A 19,006-nucleotide genomic window follows, 5' to 3' on the forward strand; every position below is an offset into this window, starting at 1 on the left:
TCAATGCCTTGTCCAAGGCCAAGGGCACTTCAGCGGTGGTAATTTTAACGTGCCGGTTCGGGGATACGAGTACATACACAGCCTTTAACCCATTCTGACCGGGAACCCATTTTGGTGTTGGCGTGATGTTATGCTTTAGCTATTGAAAAATAGCAGATCTACAAGCTCATAGCGCGCCACCGAGTGGCGCGCTACGAGCTTGTAGGTCTGCTATTTTTGAAAAATCGAAGAGCGACTGACATTTTTTTTTTATCTGATCTCAGGTCAGAATGGGTTAATCAGACCAGTGTGTGTGTGTCCAGTGGAAACCTCGTATGAATCTGATCTCAGGTCAGAATGGGGTGAAAACAAACAACAACAAAAAAAAAAAAACGTTTGAGAACAATGGATGCATTTTGAAGTGTGGATAAAGGTGTGCATGCAGACAATTAGCTGATGTTAGGCTTATGTCAACCGCAGACATTAACACCTGCATGCTCTCTCTCTCTCTGTGTGTGTGTGTGTGTGTGTGTGTCTCTCTCTCTCTCTGTGTGTGTGTGTGTGTCTCTCTCTCTCTTCACACCTGACCTGCTCTGCTGCTCTTCTACGCTCTCTCTCTCAACAATCTACAAAAACCCACATCCCAAAACGACACACACACACACACACACACACACACACACACACACACACACACACACACACACACACACACACACACACACAGTGGAGTGCCAACAGGTGTGCTATGAAGCCACAGAGGTTTATAAACAGCAGAGATGTTATCGATACGAGTTCAGATGGAAGCCAATCACATTCTACTGTACGCTGCAGCGTATTTACATCATGCGGGTATAATGCTGTACACATGGTGCACGTGTGTGTGTGTGTGTGCGTGTGTGTGTGTGCGTGTGTGTGTGTGTGTGTGTGCGCGCACACACAGCCGTATCCTCAATGAATCCAAATTAACTCTCAATTAATATTACAAGTGAAAATCTGCCAGTCAATAAAAACACAAAGTGTAGCCAGTGGTCGGTCCTCACTCAGCTGGTTAGATCATTTTTTTTTAATCTTTTTGTAAAATATGGTAGTGGTTTCCTAAAGTGGGGTCCGGGGACCCCCAGGGGGGTATACATGAGGGAGTTCCAGGGGGTCAAATGCACCATTATGGGTGTGCAAATGGAACCAAATGGACACTCAAATTAACATAATTGATGTTACAATATAAAGGCAGTGTCTGTGTCAGGAAGGCATTGCGGGTGGATCCAAAAGCAGAACACAAACAGAACGTTCCATCCTCTTTTTACAGAACAAAGTTTATTTAATTGACACATCAAGAAAACACAATCGCTTACCGTCTGATTCTCAGTTACTGGTAGTAATGTTGAGCAACAGACAAACACAACATTATATATACTGTCAGTTGTACAGTTAGCCCAAGACCGTATATAGTTCAACACCCATGACGATCTACTATTGTAGATGGGCTGTTTTCACTATTATTGTATTGTGGGAAAGAGGGATATTTGTCACTGTATAGGCTGGGGGGCACCGGTCAGTGGGGAGTGTTAATAATAATAATAATAATAAACTAAAATAAATGTTTTGGTATAAATCAATTGGTATAATAACGACTACATTGGGGAGAAAAAAAGGGATTTAAAAATATAATTGGCTACACTCTAAATGTAGGAAGAAAAAAATGAAATTATTTTTTTATGTTTTTAAAGCAAGTGCTCCAGTACTTTAACTCAAGTAGAAATTAGACAGCAGTATAGTCATTTGTACTGTAGTCATATTGAACCAGGCAGAGGTATCTACAGTACTAGGCTAGATAGCTCTGGTCCATAGCTCTAATGCGTGCCTTAGAGCTATGTTACTTTCAACTTCCGCCGCTCGCATGAATGCAGACCAGCCTCTACTCTTTAAAAAGAATGTTTTTGCTACTCACCAAAACAAAGCGGGTTGTGTCAATAGAAAGACTACTTTCCTTAGTGGACGCACTCTGAGCCTCCCCTCCCCCCCACCACACGTATAAACTGTACTTTTTGGCCAAAAAGGGATTTTGTTTCCACCGGAAAAAAAACATTTTTAGTTACTCCGCTGCGCCCTCTACTGATATTGCCCAGAGAACTGCCTCATAGAGGATATTTTTCCTCCGGTGAAAAAATATCCCTTTTTGGCCAAAAAGTACCGTTTATACGTGTGGTGGGGGGCTCAGAGTGCGTCCACTAAGGAAAGTAGGCTTTCTATTGACACAACCCATCTTTGTATTGGTGAGTAGGTCAAACGTTCGTGAGATTTCCACTAAAGAGGAGAGGCTGGTCTGATTTCGATTTGAGATTGAATAGGGAAAGTCCCATAGCCTTAATGCAGGGCAGAAATTCGCAGAATCGAAGCATTAATGCTATGGACCAGAGCTATAGGGTAGAGTACTCTGTCCACCAGTCCGTTGGGCAAGACTTTACAAAAGGCAGCAGAATAATGACGCATTATGTATTTATTATAATTGACATGGCAATGTATGAGCACAGCTCCCACCTAAACACTTCTTATAGAGTCACCAACACTGTTAAAAATTAAACACAATAAATAAAGTAAATATAACAAATAATCTCAATATAAATAGTCCTGTGTTTCGACATACAGCATGTATACGGGCTGTGAATTTAAACTGTGTTTGAGGGAAGTATATACTGTATGGAAACAATGAGGTAAATATAAATATGTTTTGCTGTTTATTAATGTACAGTAGTATAGGCCTATACGTTGGCAAAATCCAACAAAACTGTAAGCAGCAGCTTCCCGCTTCAAATGTCAGGGCAGGAAGAAAAAATAAATGGCACTATAACTTACACGCATTGCTGCAGAGCCAGAACCACCGACTCCTGATATGAAAAAACAACGATACACAAAAAGGCCTACTTCCTAGTGGGACCAGAGACGAGGGGGCGCGGCGGCTGAACGGGTTGGACATTTGAGGACGCTAAAAGACGATGTAAAAGACAAAGCAGGCTTTTTTACCAGGCTTCCTTGGTAAAAAAAGAATACCTTCTCTACAAGATCATTAACTACGCGTCCAAAAGCAGGCTTTTGCATGGGGGGGGGGGGGGTCTTACGGACTTCTCGACAAGTTAGGAGCCTATCTCAGTTAGTGTATACCATGAGGCCCATAGGGGCAGGAACCTATCTCAGTGAGGCAGCTTGATGGCCTGGACATGACGCTAGTATGTCGCACCAGGGACTTATATACCCCCCAATCCCAACCCTTGATGCTGCGTGCCAAGCAGGGAGGCACTGGGTCCCATTTTTACTAGCCTGGGATCCACCTATATGCTTTCTATGGCATAGGCAGCTCCCGGCCGGATCCGCCGGGAGAATCTAGACACAGCTGCGCGACATGAGACTGATTAATTAGAGCGACAGAGAGAGAGAGGAGTGTGTGTGTGTGTGTGTGTGTGTACATGTGTGCGTCAATTTAACAAAGATGCAGACAATCCGAAATCAGCTGAGAGTGATCGACGATGTCGAATTGAAGTGGACTCAACGGACCCAGACTTCTTTTTTCCTCCCTGGAAATAAAAACGTCTGGGTTTCCGAGGCTACATTTGTACAGTCTTTGGTATGACCCGGGCCGGGGGATCGAACCCCGACCTCCCAGTCTCAGGGCTATATACCGTATACCATGGAGTATAAATGATAGTTCCAACTAATAAGGCACTTGTTTGCATTATCAGCTCATATCCTAATCTACAGTACACGAGTTACAGCGGTCTCAAAGAGAGTACTGTAACTTGTTGAAGACCTTGAACTTGTTCCTCCTGTGTAAGTTCAAAAGGTCTTCGAGGGAGCGGCAGTGGCTCAGGGGTTGAGCTGGCCGCTATAGAGCGGCCGGACGTGAACTGTTAGGTTGTCCCGGTTCGATCCCTGTGGGGCTCCCCCAGAGTTAGTGTCGATCGAAGTGTCCTTGAGCAATAAGACTCTGAACGGCCCTAATTGCTCCCGATGTGCAGGTTGACTCATAATATACAGCCTGTACGATACTGCACGTCATTGGTGGAAAATGGAAATGGGGAAAAAAAACCATAAAATCTTTTGTCGTCCAGGCAGGCAGTTGGCTGGACTGGAGTGCTAATGAGTGGGTTGGTTCTGGCTGCCACAGCGTGTGCATGTGTGTGTGTGTGTGCGCGTGCATTAACCCATTCTGACCTGAGATCAGATTCATACGAGGTTTCCACTGGACACACTACTGGTCTGATTAACCCATTCTGACCTGAGATCAGATTCTAAAAATGTCACAGTCGTTCTTCGATTTTTCAAAAATAGCAGACCTACAAGCTCGTAGCGCGCCACTCGGTGGCGCGCTATGAGCTTGTAGATCTGCTATTTTTCAATAGCTAAAGCATAACATGATGCCAACACCAACATGGGTTCCCGTTCAGAATGGGTTAAGGCTTTAATCAACTAGTCGACTATTCAACTAGTCCACTAGTAAATCCACTAGTGGACTTTGTTGGTACTAGTTGACTAGTTGATTAAAAACAATTAAAACAAATATTTTCTTTGTTTTTTCCCCGTTTTTGTAGGCCTCAAGATCAGCTAAATTATAGTTATGTACACAGTTTTTTTTAAATGTACAAATATTATATATAAATAAAAATAAAAAATAAATACATAACAGGTAGGCCTAGTTAAAGGGACACTTCAACCTTTGTGCAAAGTAAATATATGTTAATGACGTTTAGAAGCTTTAGAACACTTTCCTGGGGGTCTTTATGTGTGTAATATGTGGTTTTAGATATTTTAGATTGTAGCAGTGAGCCTGTTATCTCTGATGTCATGGACACTGGGCTCACTTCCTTCCTGGACTACATGTTGTCTCAGTAAGACAGCTCTCCCCCATATCCACAAGGAGGAGCAGTGCAGCAAATAATTATGGGAATTGTAGTCCAGGAAGGTAGTGAGACCAGTCAGTGTCCATGACATCTGGCTTTCTAAACGTCATTAACATATATATTTTTTGCAAAAAGGGTGAAGTGTCCCTTTTAAACAACTAGTGGACTAGCAAAAATCACTAGAAGTGAAAGCGTGCGTGTGTCTTCATCGGAGCAGGTGTCCAACGCTGATGGACAGGAACAGCCCTATAAAACAGAGACATGAGGACACAGAGAGGACAGACAGACATGAGGACACAGAGAGGACAGACAGAACGACAGACACAGAGAGACACAGACACAGAGATGACAGGCAGAACGGTCAGTTTTAGCGTTGTCCCTGCGGTGTGATTATGTCTTGTTGGCCATTCTACCACAGGTCGTTTCGAGGAAGCAATCTGATTGGTTGAAACGGCCTTCTAGCCCGGTGGTTAAACCAGCACCGTTCACCACCTTAATCAAAACAAAGAATTCAGCCGCTCTGTTCTCCCAGAGCGCTATAGCAAACTCAGTGGCTATAGGCTAGCTAGTTTATTGGGACATTTGTGGTCGTAGTGACTACATCTGTCATTAAAAAAATATATTCTTTCAGCGATTGTCTTTGTTTTAAGGGTAACTGTGGTATAGAATTGCAATATTACACTCGAGGGTGTGGGTTAACGTGATTATTGCCACTTCAGTGATGCTTGCGGGACTCGACTCCGTCTCGTTCCTGTCGTGGCAATAGTCACGTTAACCCACACCCTCTCAATAATCACGTTAACCCACACCCTCTCAATAATCACGTTAACCCACACCCTCTCAATAATCACGTTAACCCACACCCTCTCAATAATCACGTTAACCCACACCCTCTCAATAATCACGTTAACCCACACCCTCTCAATAATCACGTTAACCCACACCCTCTCGTGTAATATTGCTTAATTGAACCACGTTGACCCTAGTGATTCAAACGCATTGGAAGTCAACGGCCCCAAAACCACACCAAAGGGTCGAGGCGGTTTTAGCGTTAACTCCTTGCAACCGTTTGGACCCAAGGAGTTGTGTACGTACGGTGGCCCTTTGGTGTGGTCGGGGCTTAAATAAGGACCACTGCCTGTATCGAGTAGACCTTATATATAGACCTATATTGTACATGTAAACAGAGCTGCTATACTTGTACACACATTTTACATTTCAGGCTTTTTTTCCTTTTGTATTCTATTTAAATAGTTTTGAGGGAAAATGCTGCTATTTGTCCCAAAATGACTGCAAAAGATTAGTTTGAAAAAGCTTTATACCCTGTATACATAACATGTATATAACGATGCAATGTGACAGCTCAGTTCACACAATGCGGTACCCCATAACTGTATATAACTGTATATACCCCATAACTGTAAATACTTTCCCCATTTTCAACAGTTTTTATTACATTTTGACTCTTGCTTTGGCAGCGCTAACGCTAAGTTTTCTCATCATGCCAATAAAGCTCATTTGAATTGAAGTGTGTGTAGCTTCAGTGTGGTCATTCTACAGTGTGTGCGTGTGCGTGCGTGTGTGTGTGTGTTTACGTGTGTGTGTTTACGTGCGTGTGTGTGTGTGTGTTTACGTGTGTGTGTTTACGTGTGCATATACCTGTAGCTTCAGTGTGGTCATTCTACAGTGTGTGCGTGTGCGTGTGCGTGTGTGTGTGTGTGTGTGTGTGTTTACGTGTTTACGTGTGTGTGTTTACGTGTGTGTGTGTGTGTGTGTGTGTGTGCGTGCGTGCGTGCGTGTGTGTGTGTGTGTGTGTGTGTGTGCGTATACCTGTAGCTTCAGTGTGTATCTTGGACTCGTCGGTGCTCGTCACTCGACACGTCAGGTACGTCTTCCTGCCCTCCTTCCTGTCCAGAGCTGAGTGGATGAGCACCGTGCTGCCCAGAGGGATGGGACTACAAAAAGACAAGACCAATGGATGAGCACCGTGCTGCCCAGAGGGATGGGACTACAAAAGGGAACAAGACCAATGGATGAGCACCGTGCTGCCCAGAGGGATGGGACTACAAAAGGGAACGACTGACATTTTTAGAATCTGATCTCAGGTCAGAATGGGGTTCATCAGACCAGTGTGTGTCCAGTGGAAACCTCGTATGAATCTGATCTCAGGTCAGAATGGGTTAATAAATATTTCAATCAATCAATCAAACCTGCGGTAGTTGATGTTGAGGTTGGCTGTCATCACAGGCCCAGGCCCAGCGATGTAGGAGGCGTGGGTCCCCGTCACAGAGTCAATCATGGTGGCTATCGCCCCCCCGTGGACGTGTCTGGAAGTGCAATCACAATGCATGGATTATCATCATCATCATCATCATCATGGGTTGACAATTGACATGGTATCATTTTATCATTCTGATTCAGTTGTTGTTGTTGTTGTTGTGTTGTTGTGGGGCCTCTCTGCGTTCACATTGTTTCGTACGACGGTATAGGAGAGACTTTGATGAAATAAAACTAAAATATTTAACACATTTTTTAGGCCTGACGTCGAAATTAAACAAAAAGAAAGTATTCTGAAAGAATATTATATTCAAAGATTTTCACGATTTTTCAAAAAATAGCAGATCTACAAGCTTGTAGATCTGCTATTTTTCAATAGCTAAAGTATAACATAATGCTTAGTTAAAACACCAAAAGGGGTTCCACCCGCACCCCTGGATTTGCGCCACAGCACTCTGATGTTGTAGGAGGACTACGGAATCAATTTGTTAGGGAGAAGGTTAGCCAAATTTGTCACCAATCTGCAAAACAAAATGCTCACCACTAGCTTCCTCCACAAATGTGTTCGTAAAGGTGTCTGCTGTCACCTCTCAATTAGTTCCAACCCAACTCCCTTGGGAAACTTTGTGACAGCTGCTGAACGTTGGGGTACCATTAACAATATCAACTAGTGGTGGATATTGCTTGCAAATTGCAATCTCACAATAGATACGTGCAGGGACGGATTAACCCCCACAAGGGCCCCTGGGCCGGTAATGTTTTGGGCCCCCGCATAGTGCGTGAGCACGCAGAATTTTTGTGTTTTTTTTTTCATGTTTTTATCATCTTTTTGACCTAAATTTAACTAAATCAATGGCCAATTTCAGAGCCTCAAACTCAGTTCTGTGCGATCCAGTTTCCTTGAAGGGCCCCTGAGAGCCAAGGGCCCCTGAGAGCCAAGGGCCGGGCCACGGGCCCACTGGCTAATTTGGCCCTGGATACATGTGTGTCACGGTAGAGGCCACGATATGATATACTGTATACTGATATATATATATCGATTATACGAAAAAATGTCCATGTTGCACAAATACAATAAAACACTTTCAGGCCCACAGAGATCTTTAAATTGAAATAAATGTCTAAACATCCTAACAAGGGGTCTGGGAAGGGAGTGCTTTGCAACTTGCAAGGGGGCCGGGGCTTTGATAACGTTGAACAGAGGTACGTTTGTCAACACTGCGTCACCCAGATAATTCATGCCGTTTACTGCCGTATCGATACAACAGCCTCTCGATCGATTCACCTATCGTCCGGAAGTTCGATCGATATATTGCCATATCGATTAATTGAATGCACCACTAGTATTTACAACCTACGCAGGCAAAATGTACACATTTTCATTCTGCAATTTAGGTAGCATATGACGGGTCAAACTCTGTTTTTTTTTCATGATTCTGAATCCATTGGAAGCATTTATTTTGCATGGAAAACACGGCCAAAGCTGTCATCACAAATGCGACGCGTTATCTCATTTGGAAAAGTGGCTATAGCTGTGGCTATAAAAAAAAGTGGCATTTTTAACTCCCAAAGTCATACAGGATACAGGGACAGATCTGCTTTCCCGGTGTTAATGGGTTTAAAAGCATAGTTTAATGCTTAAAATAAAACCATGGGGTTCTGGATTGAAAATGTAAAGATCAGGCTGCTGAACAGCTGACCTTGAACTGTATTGCACTGTAACACTTTACACTTTTAGTTGTTTTGTTTTTGCCTTCTTTCTTTTGCACTATAGCTGTTTGTTCTTGGCCTGTTTACACTGGTGCAAAATCATTTCATTGTATTTATACTCTGTATTTATGACAAATAAACCTGAACAACGGGCACCTCCATGGACCACTAATGTCTCTGGTCCTCTCCCACCCACTCACCCCGGGGGTCCTTCCAGCAGGTGTCCGGCCTGGAACACGCACACGGACCTGTGTTCCGCGTCATTGATGAACATCACGTACTCGAACGCCGCCCCCGGAGCGCGGATGTTGCGCGTGAAGAGACGCGCCTTGGACTGCACGATCTTACTGAGGTACACCCCACCTGCACGCACACGCACGCACGCACACGCACACGCACACACAATTTACAATTTAGACATTTAGCAGACGCTCTTAACCCATTCTGACCTGAGATCAGATTCATACGAGGTTTCCACTGGACACACACTGGTCTGATTAACCCATTCTGACCTGAGATCAGATTTAAAAAATGTCAGTCGTTCTTAGATTTTTCAAAAAATAGCAGACCTACAAGCTCGTAGCGCGCCACTCGGTGGCGCGCTATGAGCTTGTAGATCTGATATTTTTCAATAGCTAAAGCATAACATGATGCCATCACCAAAATGGGTTCCCGGTCAGAATGGGTTAATCCAGAGCGCCTTACAGTAAGCAAGATTGACATCTAATTAGCCTAATTAAAACATATATATATATATAAATAGCTGTGCTGTTCTCTCAGAGCAGAGCGGACTGGGTTGCTAGGATAGCAAATTTCTTGGAACACTTTTTGGGTTTTGTGGCTACAGTCATTAAAGTGATTTTAGCGAATATCTTTTTTTTTTATCACTTAAAATTGTATTAATTTTTTGAACAATGACAAAAGACAGAAACATACAGTACAAACGAACATGAAAAAAAACAAACAAACACAAAAGAAATAAAATTAAATCGACATTGCGTTTCAAACCTTGCATGTTACATTACATAATTCTAGGCATTGCTGTTGTTTCTCATTCCCCCATATCCATATTCTGTTCAGTATTAAATGATGTCCATTTGGACCATTTGACCATTTTTTCTTCCTTCCTGTAGCGAATATCTTATGTTATAATGAAATTGAGTTGGCGATGGAACTCGCCAACGCAGGTGTGCCATTAACCCATTTTAGAACTTTTAGAAAAATAAAAATAAAAGTTTTTCTCCTCTGGAATGTGATGGCAGGCTCTCGGTCAAATCTGGTCACTATTGTTAAACATCTGCGTTGCTTAAGTTTATACACAGTAAAGAAGTCTAAGCAAGCATTGGATGTGGAAGGATTGTTCTAACTGAATAGCCGTGGCTTCAAACTTCAAACAAAACGTTGAGGCACATTATTTTGTCCACAACGAGGAGGAGCAGCATGCTGTGTTTTGTAATGGGAGAATGACATTTCAGTCTATGTGAGCTAATTGTTAACAGAGAAAATACTCTTCCACCTGTTACCAGCAGTCAAAGACCTATTTGTGTTTATTCTAGTAGACTAAGGCAACACCATGTAAGGGCATGTAGTAAGCCAGCAGTCAAGGACCTATTCCAGGACAGCATCATATAAGGGTTGGTCATGTAATGTGTTAGCCATATAGGGCCATGTGTTCAAGGAGTGTCCTGTTGCTTTTACCTTCATATGTATTTTTATTCTTTTCGTGCTTCTCGAGATGTATAAGAGAGGGGAAAAACCTGTGATTGGGAGTTGTCATGATACCTTGGTGTTGTGCATCTCCAGGAGCGCTCTTGTATTAAACTCGTGATTGTGTTCTCAACACTTTTGAACTTTTACATGATCTGGACTTCGACTTCTTTCCATTTTTGATTGTAAGTCTATTTAAGGCCACTTCAGTTTTATACCTGGGACGTACTTGAGGGTCCGGTTGTAGCTGGGCAGCCTCCTCCACGCCCCCGTCCTCTCCACCGCTGCCGCGCTCTCATCGGGGGCAGGGCTGCAAACATTTACACATTTAAGTTGACCATTAACCCATTCTGACCTGAGATCAGATTCATACGAGGTTTCCACTGGGACAACACACTGGTCTGGTTAACCCATTCTGACCTGAGATCAGATTCTAAAAATGTCAGTCGTTCTTTCGATTTTTTTGCTACTGAAAAATAGCAGACCTACAAGCTCATAGCGCGCCACCGAGTGGCGCGCTACGAGCTTGTAGGTCTGCTATTTTTCAGTAGCTTAAAGCATAACATGATGCTAACACCAACATGGGTTCCCGTTCAGAATGGGTTAATAGTCACACAAACAATTACATTATTTTTTTCATTGAACATTTTTGGAGCGTTACAATTTGTGTTTTACGTTTGGCCTAGGGATGGATGCACTGAAAGGGAAATTCTTGGCCGAAACCGAATACCGAATATAAGAAACAGTTGGCCGAAAACCGAATACCGAATATCCGAATATATTTAATATTATATATATTTTTGCCTACCATTGCTGTCATTGCCGTACCTTAAAGCTACCTGATTTATGGTTATGGCAAAACTTAACTTCAATAATAATCACTGTTATGGGTCCATAAAACATTTATTCAGCTCATTTGAATGCATTAATTTCATATACACTATTCGGTGATATATTTTCTGCCTATTCAGGCCGAAACCGAATAGGCCGAAAATGCTTTTTTAGCCATTTTCTGCCGAATATTTTCTGCGGCCGAATATTCGGTGCATCACTAGTTTGGCCCCTTTGATTTCGTAATCACAAATAGCACTTGATCAGATTATGGCAAATGACTTAAATCTTAAGTCTTGAAATCACTGGAAAAAAATGCACAAATTAGTGGAAATTGTTGAAATATTAATATATACAAGCAGTCACTACAGTTAACACACTTCACAAAGTGACGTGTTGTGTAAAGCTTGTAGATCTGCTGACGATTATGCCAAAAATAACAGCGATTAATAATTATTAATTATCCTGGCCTCTAAACTACCTCCCCCCCCTGTCAGGTGTAAAGGAGCAACTTGGACACTCAGGCATGAAGGAAGCATGAGTTCAAGTCCGTTGCTCTCCCCTTGTCCCCCATATATGGGGACTAGGTTGGCGGAGGGTGTGTAGAGCCCAGGATCACATTAGATAACTGACACAGGGGTGAAAAATGGGTTACAAAATCGTGGGATAAAAAAATATATATTTAAAAAAATATATATATATATATATATATATTAATTAGAAGTGTGAAAGTGTGTCCGGCCTTACTTCTCCGCCCCGTGGGTGGTCTTCTCCTCCGCCTCACACAGGCTGTTGTAGTGCTCGTACAGTCGGGTCATCTCGGACCCCCACGACGAGTTAGGCTCGCTGAAGTCCCTGGGCTGGAAAGAAAAGGGCCACGGCAACGACTGGACCACGCACACACACACGCACGCACACACACACACACACACACACACACACACACACACACACACACACACACACACACACACGCACGCACACACGCACACACACACGCACGCGCGCACACGCACACACACGCACACACACACTTTACAATTTAGGCATTTAGCAGACGCTCTTAATCCAGAGCGACTTACACTAAGCAAGAACAGAAAGCATGGCAATACATCACATGTATAAAAAGTGGGTTCTTATCTTGGTTTAACACACACACACACACACACACACACACACACACACACACACACACACACACAGTCACACACACAGCAGGGATTGTTAAAGGACTACTTCACCACTATTCAACCCACCCTCACTAATGAAAGCATGAACTAACTAACTTTATTAGGCAACATAAATGCAAACAGCACAAAGTACAGTCAGGCATTTTTGTCCAAAAAAAGGATTTCACCGAAGAAAGACCTTGCGGCCTTAATTGTTTCCATTCGGGTCCTATCCACTCACACATGACATGAATAATAAGTTAACACAGTAACAGTAAGTGATATAACAATCTTTTTGGGTTTTTGGAGAGGGTTTTACTCAGGAATACACAGCACAGGAGTTCTATAAAACACTGTCTGTCTCTCAGCAAAGTTGTGGCATTTCAAACATGTCAATTAATTAACTGAAAAAAACATATTGAAACAAAGGACGACTGTGTGTGTGTGTGTGTGTGTGTGTGTGTGTGTGTGTGTGTGTGTGTGTGTGGAGTGACCCCACGCAGCATCAAAGTAAACAACAGCATCACACACACAGCTTGTGGCGGAAATTACTAGAGCCATGGTGAAGACAATGGCGCGCACACACACACACACACACACACACACACACACACACACACACACACACACACACACACAGTTCTAAAAGGTGAATGGACAGATGTTTCAGGTACATTACAGGGAGAGTTCATCGAGGTTCACCATTTATTCTGGATGAGATCGAGCCCCAGCTAACCATAAACCAGCTATATTACAAGACTCATTTGTAGAGTGGGCTTCAGGTCGACATGGTTTAATGAAACAACTACACTATAGCTTCCATCAACGCTATACACTGTCTCGTGTCAAAGTGCACATAGGGAGGAAGGAAGGAAGGACCTTATTTGGTCATGTTCAGTAGACTAGGAGATAAAACAGTGGAACCCTGCCCATGCATTGTTTTCAACTCAGATAATAATTATTAAGCTATAAGAAAAGACAGCAGATCACCTTGACTGCTATAGTGATCATGCTGTCTGTTGTGCTATAAGTATGCATTAAATCATGCCTATATTGGGTTTCCACCATTACATTTTGATTTGATATTTGTATATCCCCCCCCCCTACCCCCCCCCCCACACACACACACACACACACACACACACACACAATAAAATAGGCTATACCAAACCACTGTGACCAATGTGATTGTTATTCATATAATCATCAGTCAAATTAAATGTATGTATGAATGAATGAATGAATGAATCATCAGTCAGTCAGATAAATGAACACAAATAGGCCTACACCCTTAAGTCTTAAGTGTGACAGTGGACAAATAGACCTGGCTATATCGGTCCAATATCAGAGTAAGATTATCACATTAAAATAATACTACTAATAATCATAATGATCACAATACTCACCACCATGGTCCGTGTAAACACAGTGTTGGTAGATGACACGGAGGTTTTAGGATGCTGGGACAGAGACAACTGTGCTATTCTAAACACGCATTTCGCCATAGTCTTCATAATGACTGACTGATCTGTTCCTTATATAGTTATTTTGTTTTCCCTTAATTCCTTTGAGTTCGTGTTAATTGATGGTTTAGTTAAACATGAAGTTTATAACCGTGTGAAAAGAACATGTTTACTACGTTAATAAATACATATATAGCTGTGTTGTAAATGTACTACGATCTGTTCTGTTGCCTTGAATGACTTTCATCCTCTCGGCCCCATGTGATTGTGTACACAATATACACATGCACTTCCTGCATGGACATAGGGTGTTGTTTTGCCTCGTTAGAAATGCCTTGCAGTCTATCTAGAGTCTTTTCTGTTTTTATTGTCAGATAGGTATTTATTAAAACCCATATACTTCAACCCATTACCAAGGGTTCCCATTGAACTTTTCAGTTTGAAGTGGGGACCCCCCCCCCAAAATATTAATATTTGAACTGGCAAAACCCTCTCCAGGATAATCATATTCATAATCAACTGTGGGGACCCTCCAAAATATATATATTTTGGAGGGTCCCCACAGTTCAGATATGATTATAATCGATTTCACATTTTGACAAGCAGTACTACTTGGAGGAAGGATACCTTTTGTCTATATGATTATAATCATATTCATATTTGAACTGGGGACTCCCTACAAAAAATACATCTGCAGAATATATATTGCAGAAGTCGGGGCCATTATATTTAGTTTCAATGTTGTGGCGTTTTGTGAGCTTAAAATTATTATCAATTAATACATATAGGCCTACTGTGTGTTGGGTTGTTTACTGTTGAGTGAGAAAAGTTGCACATAAAAATACTTAAAGCGATATCATCTGAAAAATAAATTGGGGCCCCCGCCTCGAACCCCCAGTTTCGGAACCACTGCTCGAAAATAGCTAGAATGTTTGTATTGTCACTAAACAATTAATGGACAATGAAATATTAACCTGAAACACAGGCAATGATCAAGGTATTAAAAAAAAAACAGCGTGAAGATAATATTATGAATTTCAAAAAATGTGAACCAAAAAGTCTTAAAACACAATTCAGCATAGTTAATATAGAACGCTCTAATCTTGATTGATTGATTGATACATTGATTGATTGATTGATTGGTTGGTCTCGATCAATCAATTGATTGATTGATTTGTTTTCACAGTATGCAGAATGCGTACATTTCAAACGAAAGCACAACTCAATACAAATACTGTGGACGACACCATGATAAATCATACACCATTTTCAATTAATCAGAACATTTAGAGACCAGATATACGCTGCTAATTAGCTATTTATAGCTATTATTAGGATAGCTTAATTAAATTTTTTATTCGTAACACACTTTTTATTTGACATAAATGTCTCAGTGCTATATAAAAGTCGAGTCTACGTTGGAGTTCAAAAAGGGCAAAAAGTACCCTATACTCTCCTACAACATACATAACGGTCACGTCATTTTGATCCCGTGATAGGCAGTTTGCGTTCCGGTTGGTGGAACCGGAGAGCGACTTCCTGCTTCCTTGGTTACCATGCCAACCGGACAACAGAGAGTAGTAGTAGTAACTATCGTTTGATGACTTTAGGGTGTTGTTTTATATCTAGATTGTACATTACATTCACCCATTCACACACACACACATTCATACACCTTTACATAACTGTCGGGAGGAAACCTCATCCATTTTTTAGGTTTTTGATTATCATTTTTTTCATAAATCAGTGCAATTGAACACCCTTTACGTCTAGAATTATGGATTCCCATACTCCACATAGTAAAAAGTGCTTTGGACACAACCTCTTATCTCCATTGGTCCCTCAAAATGTCTGCTATAAAAGCAACTAACTCCACCACCTCATGGTATATTTATACTCGATTATACTATAATGCTACCCATACAGTAGTTCACCCTGCAGCAACAGAACACATTACAGATACCAAGTTACAGCAATGACACTACTGCATGGGGTCTCGTCTATCTACTTTGTTATAGCAAATGCTCCACAACAACACAGTGAAACAGTGAACAGTGAAACATTCCTTAAACATTACTTAATTATCTGTTTTGTATCTCAGGTATGTTTCCATTGCATAGTTGTCTCGTCAACCTAGAGTACACACCTTAATGAACTGACACCAACTATTTAAGCTACGTTGACAAACACAACGCTTGTAGAACATCCTGTCTCCTCATGTCCCCAAGTAACACTGTCCTCTGAAAGGCCATCTGCAATAACCTAATATTAAGTATACTGCGCACCCATTCACCTTTGCAGCTAAGTGTCCCTTTCTCGGACTGCAACTGTAGCCTACTTACTGTATAAGACGGAAGACCCATTTATTGAAATCCCAAACATGGAATATACTTGGACCATGCATTATGATATAATGCCTGTCTGGACGGCCCCCTGCCAGTATACAGTGGATAACTTCCCAGTCTTTCTGGGTAAGTTGGGTGACTATATAGCTATTTTTACCCTGAAATTTTGGGCCTGTCATTATAGGCTAAGAAGAAAGGACAATTGCTGATCTACAAGGTCACAACATGCCGTAATGTGTTGTGAGCTTGTAGATCGGCTTTTCCCCAAAAATAAGTTTTGATAAATGACTTATTTTAAAATGTGTAGCGCAGTGGAATAGAGTAGACTAGACACTATGACACGTCAAGAGTCAATTAGTACTATAGGCTGTACATTTGTGTTCTGGTAATATCATTGATCACTTGTTTTGCATGTCCGTGGCAAAAATAAAATATTAATGGAAATGTCCATCACATTCACAAGCTGGCAAAGTGATTTCCCCGGGTGCAGATAGCTGCTGTATTATCATGGTTATTGGTGGTGGTGGCAATATTAATAATTTTAGTTTGAATATATCAAATCCTGTTTTGAGGATCACACAAGAATAGCATCACTTTATGGACAAAATAACACCCAAAAGGGTTCATAATTTCAGTCTGCTTGAGGTGTAATGCAGCTTTAAACAAAATAGCAGACAGTGGCACTGGTACATATCTGAACTCATCTTCTCACAGTGCGTGCCAACCACATAGCCGACACTTTTTCATACCAATCGACAATCGTTGCATAGAAGCATCGTGGTTTTGTTATGCGTACACACCCATGGTACTGTGCCAAGAGAACTCATAAATCAAACGCACGTACAGTACACGCAGTCAAGTTGTTTACAGTCTACCGATGTTAACCATCTCAAACCCACACCCTAACCTCCCACGGGGAAGCACACCTAAACCTAACCTAAGAGTCTGTTTAATTATTTAATTATTTAGTTTTATGAAGGTTTACATTTTTTTTACTGTGAATTAATTGCACTAGCAAAGTGTAACATGCAGTGAGGACGGAACGTTTGTTCTACCTCATTGGTTCTCTGGGGTCCTAATATAAGGAGTCTTCTACCCCATTGGTTCTCTGGGGTCCTAATATAAGGAGTGTTCTACCCCATTGGTTCTCTGGGGTCCTAATATAAGGAGTGTTCTACCCCATTGGTTCTCTGGGGTCCTAATATAAGGAGTGTTCTACCCCATTGGTTCTCTGGGGTCCTAATATAAGGAGTGTTCTACCCCATTGGTTCTCTGGGGTCCTAATATAAGGAGTCTTCTACCCCATTGGTTCTCTGGGGTCCTAATATAAGGAGTCTTCTACCCCATTGGTTCTCTGGGGTCCTAATATAAGGAGTCTTCTACCCCATTGGTTCTCTGGGGTCCTGATATAAGGAGTCTTCTACCCCATTGGTTCTCTGGGGTCCTAATATAAGGAGTCTTCTACCCCATTGGTTCTCTGGGGTCCTAATATAAGGAGTCTTCTACCCCATTGGTTCTCTGGGGTCCTAATATAAGGAGTGTTCTACCCCATTGGTTTTCTGGGGTCCTAATATAAGGAGTCTTCTACCCCATTGGTTCTCTGGGGTCCTAATATAAGGAGTCTTCTACCCCATTGGTTCTCTGGGGTCCTAATATAAGGAGTGTTCTACCCCATTGGTTCTCTGGGGTCCTAATATAAGGAGTCTTCTACCCCATTGGTTCTCTGGGGTCCTAATATAAGGAGTGTTCTACCCCATTGGTTCTCTGGGGTCCTAATATAAGGAGTCTTCTACCCCATTGGTTCTCTGGGGTCCTAATATAAGGAGTGTTCTACCCCATTGGTTCTCTGGGGTCCTAATATAAGGAGTGCCGTAACAGAGGCTTGTCATGTCAGCTGTCACTCAACTCAATGAAGGCGTGTTTTGGGCTGTAAAACAATCTGCCCATTTTGACCCATTTAGTTTTTCTTGCAAATATTTGATGCTGCTGCTTTAGATTCTACCAGCATATAAACACAGCAGAGGCCCTTCCAGGGACCCCTGGGTGCCACAGGGACCCCTGGGTGCCTCAGGCACACAGTTTCATTCGACTATGAATGGGCCTTTTGCGCCATGACACAGTAAGTGCCCTCTTGCCCTTATATGCTCCAGGCCCTAACCGACCGCAATAGGCGAAAAATCAACTGCGGAACGGGCTGGCGGGGCTGCGATATTAAACATTTTTCAGGGAGAACTCTCGGGGCCTGTAGCCGTCGGGGCTCTACGCAGCTGCGTAGTTTGCGTAGCGGTAAAAACCGCCCCTGCTGACATGAGGTGGAAGTTCATTCCACCTCATGACCTATCCCCCGGGATTTCAGCTTTGATTTAGGGATCTTGAGAAGTGACTGGTCAGGTCAGTCGACCTCAGGGCCCTTGTCGATACTTTGGGAGTTACAAGTTCCGAATTATAGACTGACTGCCAACCCATTTACAGACTTAAAAGCAAACATTAAAATCTTAAATTGGATCCTGTAGCGCACAGGAAGCCAGTGTAGGTAGGGAGGCAAGGATGGGGGAGATGTGATCATACTTCCGTGTCCCTGTTAAGAGGAGCGAGCGGCCGCGTTTTGGACTAACTGTAGTCGTGACAGA

The 19,006-nt window shown here is 42.3% G+C and overlaps 1 protein-coding gene across 2 annotated transcripts; it reads right to left on the bottom strand.

Annotated features, from left to right (window-relative positions):
- Nucleotides 1–4,452: 4,452 nt before the first annotated feature.
- Nucleotides 4,453–14,278, bottom strand: them4 (thioesterase superfamily member 4). 2 transcript variants are annotated; one of them, XM_080768836.1, is made up of 8 exons: nt 13,975–14,278; nt 12,147–12,286; nt 10,787–10,878; nt 9,062–9,224; nt 7,085–7,201; nt 6,705–6,829; nt 5,031–5,120; nt 4,453–4,666 (listed from the first exon to the last, which is right to left on the bottom strand). In XM_080768836.1, the coding sequence occupies exons 1-7, from the start codon at nt 14,080–14,082 to the stop codon at nt 5,080–5,082; spliced, it is 786 nt and encodes a 261-aa protein (XP_080624962.1). In that variant the 5' UTR covers nt 14,083–14,278; the 3' UTR covers nt 4,453–4,666; nt 5,031–5,079. The 2 variants fall into 2 exon arrangements, with proteins under 2 accessions (XP_080624962.1, XP_080624961.1); XM_080768835.1 differs by having other exon boundaries at nt 4,453–5,120.
- Nucleotides 14,279–19,006: the final 4,728 nt, after the last annotated feature.

The sequence above is a fragment of the Protomyctophum bolini genome, assembly GCF_963924005.1.
Source record: "Protomyctophum bolini genome assembly, chromosome: 7".
Lineage (NCBI taxonomy): Eukaryota > Metazoa > Chordata > Actinopteri > Myctophiformes > Myctophidae > Protomyctophum > Protomyctophum bolini.

Coding starts and splice junctions, on each gene's coding strand:
- them4 (XM_080768836.1), bottom strand. CDS start 14,082: ATGAAGACTATGGCGAAATGCGTGTTTAGAATAGCACAGTTGTCTCTG. Junction 6,830..7,084: donor CTCAACATCAACTACCGCAG/GTTTGATTGATT, acceptor GTCTTTTTGTAG/TCCCATCCCTCTGGGCAGCA. Junction 5,121..6,704: donor GATACACACTGAAGCTACAG/GTATACGCACAC, acceptor TCTGTTTTATAG/GGCTGTTCCTGTCCATCAGC.